At 34.8% G+C, this 14,422-nt stretch overlaps 1 protein-coding gene across 1 annotated transcript; it reads left to right on the top strand.

Moving 5' to 3' along the window:
• Positions 1-13,239: 13,239 nt before the first annotated feature.
• Positions 13,240-14,207, top strand: LOC126762784 (myb/SANT-like DNA-binding domain-containing protein 4; the record flags this gene model as incomplete). The annotated part of the gene is made up of 1 exon (XM_050479830.1): positions 13,240-14,207. A coding segment is annotated over one exon (558 nt), but the record flags the coding sequence as incomplete, so codon positions are not given.
• Positions 14,208-14,422: the final 215 nt, after the last annotated feature.

Below are 14,422 nucleotides of genomic sequence, written 5' to 3' on the forward strand. Positions count from 1 at the left end.
CTCAGTCGCATTGAGAGCTTAAACCAAGTTTATTAACAAGAACGGTAACGCACAGCCCGGCTCCAGTGATTTAAAATCATGAGCTGGCGGAGTGCACTGCTTTAAACCCCACTTTAATGTTTATTGGTCGGATGTCGAGAATAACCTCCAGAGAATTTGTTGCAGTAACAGGCCAGTTGCACCTGTTCCAGGGGTTTAATTCAGCACTTCTTCGTCGGGCTGCACCATCAAATAGGGGCTGTTGCTCCGCCGACATGCTCCCTTCTGGTCTGTCAGTGTCGGCGTAGTTGAAGGAATGGGTGTCCTCTGCATATTACCTCTATTTTCCTTCTGCCTCCACGCTGGTATTATTATTCTTGCATGCGAAGTTCACTAACAACCGCTGATGAAAGAGAAGGACAATGTGACCAAAAATGCCTTCAATGAGCGCTTGGAGCGCACCTATGAGACCTGTCCCCGCCACGATGTGAAAATCGTGTTTGGCGACTTTAACGGGTGGACAAGAATGTATCTTTGAGGCTGGTCGACTTCGCCGGGGCCCGAAATATGGTTATCGGTAGTGAAGAAACGTCTCCAGTGTGTTAGACGTGCGAACGCTCCGGGGTCCTAACATCGACTCGGACTCTTGCAGCAGCCAAGATACGCACCCTCCTCTGTGCATCAAATAAACACACTTCAACAAACACAAAGAAAGTTCTAGGTCTAGAAGCTGCAATCACAACAGACCGCCGTAAAATTTTCTACTCGACTTGCACTCCTGCTCTCTGAGAGCACTCGTCAACAACTCGGTATAAGGGAACTGTGGGATAGCATTTCAAGCTCTATATGTACAGCGGCTACCAAAACCATTGGTTTCCGCAAAATACAAAAGAACAGCGCGGGATAGTATAGATACCGAGAGTTGAAGACCGAAGCGAGACGCATTTGCAGAGAAAAGAAGAGAGATTCCGAAATGCGTGAGTACGAAGAGCTTTACAAGCTGGCTGATAGCGGTAATTCTCCGAGAAGATGCGGCGAATAGCATACGGCTTCAAGAACGGAGCATACTGTTGTAGAACCCCCAGATGTGATCTAATGACTGATGCCCAGAATATACTAAAATTATGGAGGGAACACTTCATCAACCTGCTGCGTGGCAGTGAAAGTATAACGCCAGGAGAACACGAACCCGATTCTCCAATCGATGATAATGGAGCAGACGACTATGACGACATTGACATAGTCCAGCGAATTAAAAGACAACGGCTACGCTGGCTGGGATATGTTGTCAGAATAAACGAAAACACTATGCTCTACAAAAAAGGTCTACTATGATTTTTTCGTAAACCCAAACGTTTAAAAGATATTAACAGTTAAAGTTTGATTATTTTTGGGAAAATTTTTTATTTCTTATGAATTTTATAACTCAATGAAAAAAAATTATTATGAATGATGAAACTTTCTTAGAGGTGTCTAGGAACCTATTTTTCAGAGTACCAAACGAACAAAAAAACATTTTGCTTTTTGATCCACCTTAATATGAATTGATGTTTGACGATGAATATCTCGTAAACGCTTAACTTAATCGAAAAATCATTTGAGACGATTTTTATGGAGCAGTAAATTTCCTACAAAACTATGATATAGGAACCTATTTTTCCGAGTAATAAACGAAAAAAAAATTTTTTTTTGAATCACCCCAATATAGATATTATTCTTGCTCCCTTTATTTATCTTCAAAACAAGAAAAGTTTTTAAATTTCGTTTTCCTTCTATTCGCGTTTTTACGTTTTTGTAAGTACTGTGTGTTTACTATTTTTCATCCATGCCAATAAGCTGCTTAAACATTGCAACATTTATGGTTGTTTTTTACTTGTAAACTTATTGTGTTTTTACAACTGCAACGCATTATCGCCTCTAAAGAAATCATTTCTATTTACGCGTTTGTGAGAAATGTTGGCTTAGGTTCTGTTCAAAATAATAGCACGTCAACATGTTCTCCCAATATAATTTGTTGTGGCAGAGTCGAGATATGTACGTAGGCATGATGGGTTTCCTACTAAAGGTATATAAATATATCCCACGGGAAAAAGTCTAACGGTGTGATATCTCACGATCTTGGGGGCCAATCGACCGGCCCAAAACGTGAAATTATCCATTGATTCATGCGATGTGTGGGAAGTGGCGCCGTCTTGTTGAAACCAAATGTCGCCGAGATCACGAGCTTCAATTTCAGGCATCAAATAGTCGGCTATTATAGTGCGTTAACGGTCACCATTAACGGTTATGTTCTCACCAGCACCATTTTCGAAGAAATATGGACCGATGATTTCACCGGCCAATATACCACACCAAACCGTAGTTTTTTCTGGATGAAATGGAAGTTCTAGAATACCTTCCGAAGACTTTTCGTCCGAAATGCGGCAATTTTGCTTGTTGCTTGTTTACAACCATTGAGCCAGAAATGAGCCTCATCGCTCAACAAAATTTTGCTCGATGTCGGTTGGAAAGGTCGAGAGGCTTCAGTTCTTGCACAAGCTGTATTTTGTACGCTTTCAATTTAAGACCTGGACGTAAAATGCACCTAGTTGTTGCATACGTCAGTCTGAGTTACTGCGAACGGTGGCGAATCGACTATCCACGGTCTTCGTGTACACTCTCAGATACGGCTGCTATATTTTCATCACTGCGTGCCGTTAGTTATTTTTTTTAGGTGGGATATTGTCGCTTAACTGGTATTTCAATTAATGCAATATATTCATATCCCTTTCAGGAGTAATGGGTACTTAAGCAATTAGTTACTACGCGTTACTCCATCTTCAAAAGAGAGATTTCCAAACATTCAATGGTTTTACTATTACGGAGAGCCTCTCTTAAAAATGCTTGACCCGAGTTTATCAATTTTTTCATCACCACATACTACTTCCGGAAAAACAATGTCTATTTTGAAGAAAGAGAGTGAGTATTCTACCTATCATAATTCACATCACCAATAACTATTCTAAATTAATTACTTAGGGTGTTTCAGCACCAAAAATGTAAGTGAAATTAAAGTTGGTGAAAGCGCAACAAGGCGCGTAAACAAGCATTTCAATGTCAAAAATGAAATAAACCGCTAAATTGTAAGCCTTTGACGAACTGAACGAGAAAACCCACTGATCGTTAAACTTGGTTAACAAATTTGTGCAAACAGCTTCACATTTTTTAGCATTTTTTATATTTTCTTGCGTTTGAGGTTAACCTATAAACAACAGTCGCCAACGATGAAAACATTTAGAATTTTATTTTTCTTTATTACACTTTCTGTGCTTATGCTATTAGGTCAAACAATCAAAAAGTTTACAATGTTTTATGAACAGAACGAATGAGCCTCACAAAATGGAAACTTTTACTGATGCTGAAGTGAGTGAAAATAATTTATCTAGATTCAACTTTATAGACTCCTGATTGTAGGTCGCTCATTTTTATTTAAACTAAAAAAAAGTTACAGACATTTGCCTTAAATTTGAACCAGAAAAATATTTCTATAAAAAATAATTGGGGTAGTCACAACCCGTCGTAAAGCACCGTAAAATCGTAAAATTATAAATTTGTACATTTGTTTAAAAAAAATTGTTGTTGGATTTCATACAAAAATGAGTTTACACATTTACAATTCGCAATGCTATGTTTTCGAATCGTTATGAGACTTGTGAAAACCCTAAATGTTACTATCAATGCAATAATTTACTTACGAGAAATGCTGAGTCTTTGAAACATTTTATTTATTGACCCAAATGCTTCCAATTTCTTCTAGCACTATGTGGTTTTCGATAGTTATCCTATTGGTCACAAAAACAAATTATGAACAAACAAATAACGAAGGACTAAGTTGGGAGTAATCGAACACTTTATACTCTAATAATTTAAATCCAAGGAAATACCTTCAGGTGTTGGGAAAACTTCATATTAAGCAATAAAGAAATTCTAAGTTCCAATGTAAACAAAAAAATTACAATGTTGCTATTTGAGAAGATCAAAGCGTGAGATATGCAACACTGAATATTAAAAACTGTTGCGAAAGAATTCAATATTCGACGAAATTGTGAATGAATTGAAATCAAACCTGATGTGGAAAACTTCAATCAGAGGATCCAAACTCACTATATTAGGGATATGAAGTTTGAACCGAACCATATATTTAAAACAAATTATCCATTTAATTTTATAAAAGAATCACACAAATTTTAAGCAACCTGAATGGTTTAAGGTCTGGTGGAAAGTCGCAAGCTATTACATAAGGCATATTGGTGACAGAGAAAGGAATGTTTTGATATGCTGAGGTATAATTAGGAACGCATTTTCAGGTAATTTTATTAATATTTAACCTACACACTGAACAACAAGATACCAACCAGAATTTGGAAAATCTTATATTAAATACATATGTATATTGGAGATATGTATAATATTGACCCAATTTTATCTATCTTTCGTACTACATATTATTAGCAAAAAATCTCCGAATCAATCTAAGCGCCTCACATGCCATCACCAATTTGTAATATTAAGGGATGTTTGAATAGGATCGATTACGTGGGGTCTAGGGACGAATTTTCACTCGATTTTATCTTTAGACAGAAAAATACACCATTATTAGATAACTTCAATATTGGCCTATATATCCGATATACATATTGTAAGACGGAAGTTCGAAAATCTGTATATTAGTTATATAGCAAGAAAAAATATTAACCCGATTCAACCCATTTTTGACATACAGACATGCTATTTTCAGAAAATAATTATCTCCTCATTCCATTATATACCTCACATGTTGATCAATATTTTCGGTAAAATGTCAGTAGTAGGCACTAGGTTCCACACAAATTTATGGGTATAACTGACTCAATTTGTAAAGCCGTGCGTTTTTTCTTTCGTTTGGAAGTTTAGATTTATTTCCAACTCAATGGATATACTGAACTTACTAGGTCATACCGTAGGTCAAACTGCTGCACTACCATCACAAGCAGTAACACTTTGTATTCATACACAACCTGTTAGGTAAAAGTTTTGTTACTTCAATGTTTGCAGTTTTCACTTCGAAATGAAATTAAAAGCTTGATTGAAATTTCCGGACGACTTTATTTTGGAATTGCTCAATTTCAATTTATGAAACTTGAGAGTAATTGCTAATTACTGATTGGGTAGCAGCAACTTGAAAGTTCGTTGATTGAAAACAATGTAATGATATTCGTCAGAAAAGTTTGTATTTATGAAGATAACAAATTTGAATAGATTGTAGGTACAAATTGAAAATTCTATTTTATCAGACATCGTCTGCAAGAAAATGATATATGACAGCAAGATATTCACGTAGTGAAATTTGATCTTCTATATTATATTATAGCCTATATGTATTATTCAGCTTAATAAATTAGACAACTGATAAATTATCGTAAGTGAGTTAATTGATTGAATTGAATTCTAGAAGTTTCAACTAAACTCAGCATTTTCGCATTTAGTGAATATTTTAGAATAACCTTAAAAGTGATGATCCTAGGTAGACACTAATGATATTATGCGGAAATCGTAATAAATCCTACGAGTAAATTATATTTCAAAATAATGTATTTTCTTAAGTTGGTAGAACTGTCCTTAATTACGCCAAATATGAGCGCAGTCAACCAGTTCGTTTACTGCAGCTGCTTAAGTTGGTACACCTCAGTACTGCATTGCATTTTTACAATATACAAAAATATAGAACAAAGAATTTGTCTAAAATTTTGTATTTCTAACTAAATTTCGTGTACGAAATCTTGGAAAAAGCTTACGGTATTTCATTTTTAACACACAAACCTACTAGTGGTATAAATCTTTTAAAGACATGCCTCGTTCTGGACGACCTTCGGCTTCTTCAACTGATGGAAATAGTAAAATAAAAAGGTTATGGTGCTTGAAAATCGTCAGACAAGAACTCGACATTTCTCGCACGCCCGTTCAAATTATTTTGTGGATATTTTGGATATGAAACGTGTTCTTACTCGACTCGCGCCGATAAAGCTAAATTTTTTTCAAAAAGAGTACCGTAAACATGTCTCTTTGGACATGCTTGTTCGTGCGAATTCCGATCCCACACTCATGGAGCATTATAACTGCCCATGAAACATTGATTTATGGGTTTGAAATGCAAACAAGTCAGCAATCATCGGAAAGGAAGGAAAAAAACGGTCGAAACCAAAATGCTCATAGCCTTTTAATTATCGTTGGTTTGATGCATCATGAATTTGTGGAAAGTCAGACGTTCAATAGTAGTTGTATCTGTCCATATTGAGGCGTTTGCGTAAAAACATCTGCCGAAAACGGCTGGAATTGTGGTAGAACAATTCATGAATTTTACACAATGATAATGCACTATCGCATCAAGGAACGATTGTGACCGAATCTAAAGCCAAAAACTGAAACTGCCGCTCCGTGGGAACCGCTTTCAGTCGATCGAAGAAATAGAACGAGATGAAGGTCATTCCACAATGTCACAGAAAAACCGTTAAATTGTCATTTATGCTCATATTTGCACATACTCTTTTTTGTCTAACGTAAATAAATATAGATGGTCAAACGCTGCATCTTAAACAAAGAATTAATCATCATTCCCTCGTGAAGATGGTAAGTCATAATCAACAATGCAATACGTAAGTGTGCAAATATAAGTGAAATATATTTATTTTAATGTTTGTGTTCATCTATAAGAGAACCTTGATTGAGCAGTGCAATTGAGGAGAAAAATCCAATAAATATACTGAACGAAATATATTTTCCTACTACTTCAACTGCGGATGAAAGGCAGAACTACCTACATACATATTTTTTTGAATATTGAAAACGAGCTCTCCAATGTGTGGTCCAAATCTTACGTAGTAATGCATCCATGTAAAGCTAGGAATAAGTAAGAGAAAGGCTTTGCATATACATACATATATATATATTTATACCCTGAACAGGGTATATTAAGTTTGTCACGAAGCTTGTAACACCCAGAAGGAAGGGTCGGAGACCCTATAAAGTGTATATAGAAATGATCGGTATGTTGAGCTGAGTCGACTTAGCCACGTCCGTCTGTCTGTCTGTCTGTCTGTCTGTCCGTCTGTATATATACGAACTAGTCCCTCAGTTTTTAAGATATGGTTTTAAAATTCTGTAAACGTCATTTTCTCTTCAAGAAGCTGCTCATTTGTCGGAACGGCCGATATCGAACCACTATAACATATAGCTGCCATTAAACTGAACGATGGGAATCAAATTATTGTATGGAAAACTTTCACATTTGACGTGGTATCTTCACAAAAATTGGCACAGGTTATTTTCTAGGGCAACAATGTAATCTCCGAAGAAATTGTTCAGATCGGTTAACTATAGCATATAGCTGCCATACAAACTGAATGAGCGGAATCAAGTTCATGTATGGAAAACTTTCGCATTTGACGTGGTATCTTCATAAATTTTGACATGGATTACTGCTTAAGGTAATAACATAATCTCCGAAAAAATTGTTCAGATCGGATTACTATAGCATATAGCTTCCATACAAACTAGACACATAGTTACTAAAAGAAATACACCTGTGAAGGGTATATTAGCTTCGGTGCAGCCGAAGTTAACTTTTTTTCTTATTTCTTTTAAATCTCTAAGCTTAATAAATTTTTTTTTAAGGACCTTGTGATTTGCCCAGGTAAAATCTGTCGTCCCTAAATGCACAAAAGTATTAATATTGGTTACTAAAAAGAAAGTAAGGAAATAACGAATACAGCAAATTTTGTCTGTATTTCACTGAGAGAAAGTCCTATTACCACACATATAAATAAGTAAGTGCACATGTGTAAATTAAACTTCATGAATTAATTATACTCACTATACCCACTTTCGGAAAATTTGGCTTCGATAACAGGAGCACATGTAATTTTAGTTGGTAATTGAAATATATTTATTTTATAAATATGTATTCTGTAAAAAGCCTGTTTCACATCATTAAAAGAATTTTGTGAAAATGCCGCAAAATCTTTTATCTAACTGTCTTAAAACAACCATACATTGTCCAAAGAAAATGTTCAGATTTGACGTATAGTAAGCTGTCATACAAAATGATCGATCAAAAAAGGTTCTTGCTTAGAATCGTTTGTATTTGTGAGGAGTTTTATAGTGTTGGGGCAAGCGAAGTTAAATTTCTTTATTTTTTTTTAACGATAAGAAATGGATACCCCTAAGTGGAACGTAAGGAATTTTTTGGGTGCATAATGTTATATTTTCAATACTAATATACATAATATGATAGATGTCAATTTTCATTTCATAAATCTATGACTTGTAGAGACAAACAAGTTGATAATAATATCCACGTAAACCAAAAAACCGGCAAAAGCAATCATAACGCGTATACTTATGTATCTACTTTATGTCCTCACTTGTGGCAAATATGGTGGTATTAATATCTGAAAAGTTTAGTTTTTTGATATGTCCAAATTAATAATCATATCATTATACTTTATAATTACATGTATGGGGTCTTAAGAACTAATTGGTGTACTTACACATATGCTTCAAGCCTCAGTGTTGACGTTCATCTAAGACATCATCTAGACATTTATTGTAAATTAAAAAAAAATTCACATTAAGGACATCTGTTATAGATGTTAAGCGATGACGTGCCTTCCCACAGAAATATTCAAAAGAGAGCGCCCTACCTATCCCACCAATCGGTATCACAATTGGAAATGTTTTGTATAACTGCGCTCGCTGTAAAAGTTTCGATCTATCTGTGCTCTGTTCTTTGTAGTTTATAATTTGGTTTTGTAAGATAATTAAAAGTACTTAGAGTAGAAAATTTCTACTGAATTTTATTTTTAATTTGTTAATTTGGAAATTAGTGACTTCAAATTGCAATGTTAGAAGTTGTATACCAATATTCGTAGAATATCTTTCTATTAATTGGGTCTAACTAATGAGGGGAGTACGTGATAAAAAATCGAAAAGGCAATAAATATGTTTGAGTATGTACATTACATACATACATTACATTAGAAATAATTTCATAAAATTTGATCTCTGCGAATTCAAGCTTTATTAAAGTCTTGTCAAACTTTTGCTAGAAACTTTTCTAACCAATTAAGACTAATTAAGAATGAACACAATATTATCAGTTTATGAGAGTATGATAAAATTTATAGCCAAGTGCGAACGGCGATGGGGTAGAACATCCAATGCTGCAGTAACGAAAAAATATTTACTTCGTTTTATTTTTCAATTATTCATCAAGCGTAAAAGCAATTCTCTGAAGCTGGCAGCACGCAAAGAGTTCTGGAATAAAACAGAAGTTCATAAATAAAACAAGGGAATATGTTGATAAATGCTATAAAGGCAAAACAAATACCGACCAGTCCACCTCATAACCTGAAAGTAGTTATAATTATTACTCTTTATTGGCTCACACTGCACACTCTACAGCCAAAGTAGAATATTATATCAAAATTAATATCTCGGTATACCCTTTGTATCAGAAACCCGGTTAATTGTCCGTGACTTATACTTTCCCTAATAAGATTGGTCCATTTCAAACTGAAATTGTAAGGACAGAGAAATATGTACATTAATAAATTAAATTTAGGTTGTCAAATATCCCCTTTCCGCCTTTTTGTCTTTTGAATTTCGCGGCTACGTATAAAGCGCTACATAGCTCGTATCTGGCAATACTATACATCTTTGAAAGGTCTTGACATAACCTACAAAACGACGCTATGCATGATTAGTTTGGATATTGCGATCAACAGTTATAGACGCGTCAACATGGAGTTCCCTAACGCCGAAATTCGCGCTTTTTTTAAAGTTTTCCTTCATTAAAGGTAAATCCCCTAAAGAAACGTTCCGTGAGATTAATGGTGTTTTGGGGTATGGTACTCTATCACTTCGAACTGCGGAGGAATGGTTTCGACGATTCAGAGCGGGTGAAAACCATGGATAAGCCAGTCGCCGGAAGACCTGTGACGACGAACATCGAAAAAACCATGGAAAACATCGAGTTAGACCGGCATGTGGCATCTCGTGACATCACCCAGAAGATGGGAGTTAGTCACCAAATCATTTCAAACCATCTGCAGAAGGCTGGATACACAAAAACGCTTGATGTTTGGGTGTTACATGAGTTGAAGCAAAAAGACCTTCTGGATCCCAAACAGTGGCAAAGCCGGGATTGACGACCAAGAAGGTTTTGCTTTGTGTTTGGTGGGATTGGAAGGGAATCATTCACTAAGAGCTGCTCCCATATGGCCAGACGCTTAATTCTACCATCTACTGCAAACAACTGGACCGCTTGAAGCAGGCAATCGATCAGAAGCGTCCAGAATTGGCCAACAAAAGGGGTGTAGTGTTTTATCGCATCCACCATATAGCCCGGACATCGCGCCAAGTGATTACCACCTGTTCCTGTCCATGGCGAACGCCCTTGTTGGGGTAAAGAAAGAACTCAAAAGAGGCTTGTGAAAAGTGGCTGTCCGAGTGGCAAATAAGGGGCGGCACTTCTCCGAGGGGGATATAATGAAGTTGACGTCTAGATGAAAATAGATTATTAAACGAAGCAGCGCTATAACACTTTTTATAAAGCTTTGAATAAAGAGCAAAAAATTGGAAGAGAGATATTTGACAACCTTATATATATAACTCTATATATAACTCGATTAGTTTTAGGTAATATGTTTCAATAGTATAAAACATTTATAATAATTATTTTCTGAATTATACTTCTATGTATTATAATTAATTTAAAAGTGACAGTGATTCCAAATGGTGTCTATTATAAAAAAGTACTATTTTTCTAAACCACGATATGCTTAAGTAGAAAAAAAATTCTCCCTATTCAAAAGATCTCTGCACGACTCATCCCAGACTCGTGAAATTTTTACAGCATTTTCAGCAAAGTTAAGCCATTGGGTATGTACAAATAAAATTGTAAGTATATATAAATAATTTTCATGGCGTGCACGCTCCGTTGGTGCAGATGATGTATGAAAGTGCTGTCAACATGATGAGGTGGAAAGATTAATTCGTTATCGACCGTCTGCCTCTCTTACGTAAACCACAAGATAAATACACATTCTGCTGTATGATGAATAAAAGGCAAGTCAAGTTTTTGTGTCAAATTTCGCATATTTCTTTCAAGGTTGTTCTTAGAAAAAAAAACTGTGTGGTTAAACCCATTAGCGTAAGTAGCTTTTCTTCAATACAATGTATGACTCTATATATGAATAGACCGGGAGTAGTACACTAGAAGTATGTTCCAGCTCAGCTGATAATCGATTGTTACTGCAGCGTTTCGTTAGGGCAGATGGATAATCGCACTTTACCCACTTTTATGTGATTTCGTCCTGCTCATTCTTTTTTGATAAACACTCCCCAACTTTTTTTGTATTATGAATTTCATTTATTACAATTCCTATAAGTGGCTCCAAATTTCAACTACTACCAAAAAGTCTGTTCACGGTCCAATTTGGTTCAAATTAGAGGTATGTACTAGGGGTATGTGTTTTTTACCCCCTCTGGAAAATTAAGTTGCATTTAAAAATATTATTCAATTGGATTTTAGGTATGGAAGGTCTAGGTCTAGAGATGTGGATCCACGTTTCTCATTAATATTTATTTGAAAACTATTATAGAAATTTGATACGATATAAAACAAAGTCAGTCTATTAATAGACAAATAAGAATATTCGAGGCTATAATGAATTTTCCATATTGTCAGCAACATAAGACAAAAGATTTAATTGTTATGTAATTAAATTTTCATCGAAGAGAGAGAGAAAGATAGTAAATATTGGTTTTAATAGAATGTAACCTATTGTCCATTTCAATTATCCCGCCTTTGAAATTTTACACAACAGACTTTCCAGTGATCACCTCTGACTCTGATCTAGACGTATGGTATTTAAATTTGGGAGAGGGCAGCGATTCAATTGCTAAACAAAAGTTTACAAGGTAGAAGAGTGAATATAATTCATCCTCATTGTGTTTTCATGAAATTTAGTCATTGTTTTTTATATATAAACATATTTTAAATATATTGTAATGTACAAAAAAAATATGAGCTTTCAATTCTATCTAAATTTTATTTTCATTTGAAACCAATTTGCAAATCGCTAAACTTTATTTATTTATTCACTTTTGGATTTGGTTACTTAGCGCAAGTTACTTTGAGTTCACAGCAAAAGTGAGTGAATGCGAAAATTTCGCAAAACTTTTGTAGACAAAACATAAACGAGGAAAAGATCACTGAGGTTACAAAAATGTCGGAAAAGTGGCTTCTACTCTCTTGATAGCATACTCTTTGAAAAATTGAAAGAGTTAAAATAGTTGCGCATTAAGTAGATATACTTATGTGGTGCTAATACAGGCAGGACTGCGTGCAAGACTAATTCCTTATACAGTGCACGTTTTGCCGTTGTGGCAAAATTGATGATTGGCGACCACTTGGTAAGTAGCAGCAAAAGCATTTGAGGTATAACTCAAACTTATGTTAACATATGCTCACATATATGGTATATTTGCAGTTATAAGTTTATAAGTGTGTTCAATAACTTTTTACTTTACAAAAGTATATATTATACAAATTTTAGCGTATATTTTTAAAGGCTTCTATTACAGAAAAAGGATTTAAATATATATAATTCATCTGACTCTGAACAAAAAATTTTGAAATATTGCAACAATTTAATAATATTAGTGGTACTCATTTAACGTCGTAAACGTATGGCAACATCGCAAATTCTCAATATCGCAAAACAGCTGTTAATTTTTACATGCATTTTATTTTACGACAGTCTTGCAAATATGCGAGACCGTTTTCAGTGGCAACCATAGCATTTTGCGCAATTCGCAATCAACTGGAAGCGTCTATTTGGTATTTTTAAAAGAAATGGAAAAGTTCATAACAACTAATTATTGGCTTGTATTATTAATATTCAATTGATTATTTAATAGAAAAAAAGATTAAGGCTAAACGGCACATTTCGTTGGTCTGAAAGCCAAACGAAAGACCTTTTGATAAACATAGTGGACGCAATAAAAGAGAATCCGGACCATTTTGAGGTAATATTGATATATTTTTTGTCATTTCATCATTTTACATTTAACGATCTGCTTTTAGAAACCAACGGCCCAAAGGTTGTACAACAAAATTGGCGAAAAAGCTCCAAATTTAATAAATATTGAATGGGACATAATGAGGACTAAAATAAGGCATTTGAAAATGACTTTTTATCTGCGCTCAAGTGGAAAGGCCAGACTGGTGCAGGCTTACTTGAAAGTGGTGATCCTCATAGTGTGGAAGAATACATAAAAAGAATATGTCCTTTTTATGAAGACCTTCACGTGATATTTGGACGTCGCATAAGTGTTCAGCCACCAGCGATTTATCAATCAACAGAGTTGGTGTCAGCGTTGGACGATACTTATATAGAATATACCCCAGAGATAGACCCCGACACAAGTTCTTCGAGTCCGTTACCCAGTCCGTCCGTTATTATGTATCCGTCTGCAAATGAAGTAGTTAGTCCGCCCGCTAATTTTGCATGCACATCTACACCAAGAAGAAATATGAAAAGATCTCATAGCAGTTCAAATCCATTTTCATTACTTTTCGAAATCCAAAATAAGAAGTTGGAACTGGAAATGAAAAAATTGGAAATTGAAAAAGAGAGAGAGGAAAACAGTTTTCAATTGCAGAAATTACGGTTGGAGAAAGAAATGGAAGTAGAAATGGAAAAAGTCAGATTGGAACACGAACGGTTGAAAAGCTAAGTAGCTCATAAGTTGCCAAAATGTAATCATCTGTATTCCAATATAAGATTTTTTTCATTTTGACTTTTTCTTCTTAATACAATGGTTTGTTTTACTTATAGTGACTTAGTGAATGTGGTCCACCTTGCTTTTTTTTTACTTTATGCGTATTAAGTTATTTCTAGTCAAATAATTTATGTTACTTGTTTATGTAAAGAAATTGAATTTTATTTGAAAAAATAAGTAAGAAAAGAATTTTTAAATTAAGATATTTATTGATTAAACAATTGTTCAAAGATTTGTCGTCGCCTTATCTCCCCTTCATTGGTACGAACATTTGGCTCCCATAACGACTCGTCAATACTGTGCTCCGAATTCTCAGGTTGGTAATCGAAATAATCGTCTTGTTGGAGTATAAAGTTGTGTAACAATGCACAACAGAGAATCCATTTGTTAACTTTTCTCACACCATTTTCATTTTTTATTTGGAGCCTTAAGCCTTTTAAACTACCAAATCTTTCCTTCAGCATTCCAAAACAATGTTCAATTCGAATTCTATATCGACTGAATGTTTTGTTAAAAAAATTCCTTTGGCTTAGTGTTAAATTTCTAGAATTTTCTCTAAATGGCGTTATAACAGTACTCG

The sequence above is a fragment of the Bactrocera neohumeralis genome, chromosome 6 (genome assembly GCF_024586455.1).
Source record: "Bactrocera neohumeralis isolate Rockhampton chromosome 6, APGP_CSIRO_Bneo_wtdbg2-racon-allhic-juicebox.fasta_v2, whole genome shotgun sequence".
Taxonomy (NCBI): domain Eukaryota; kingdom Metazoa; phylum Arthropoda; class Insecta; order Diptera; family Tephritidae; genus Bactrocera; species Bactrocera neohumeralis.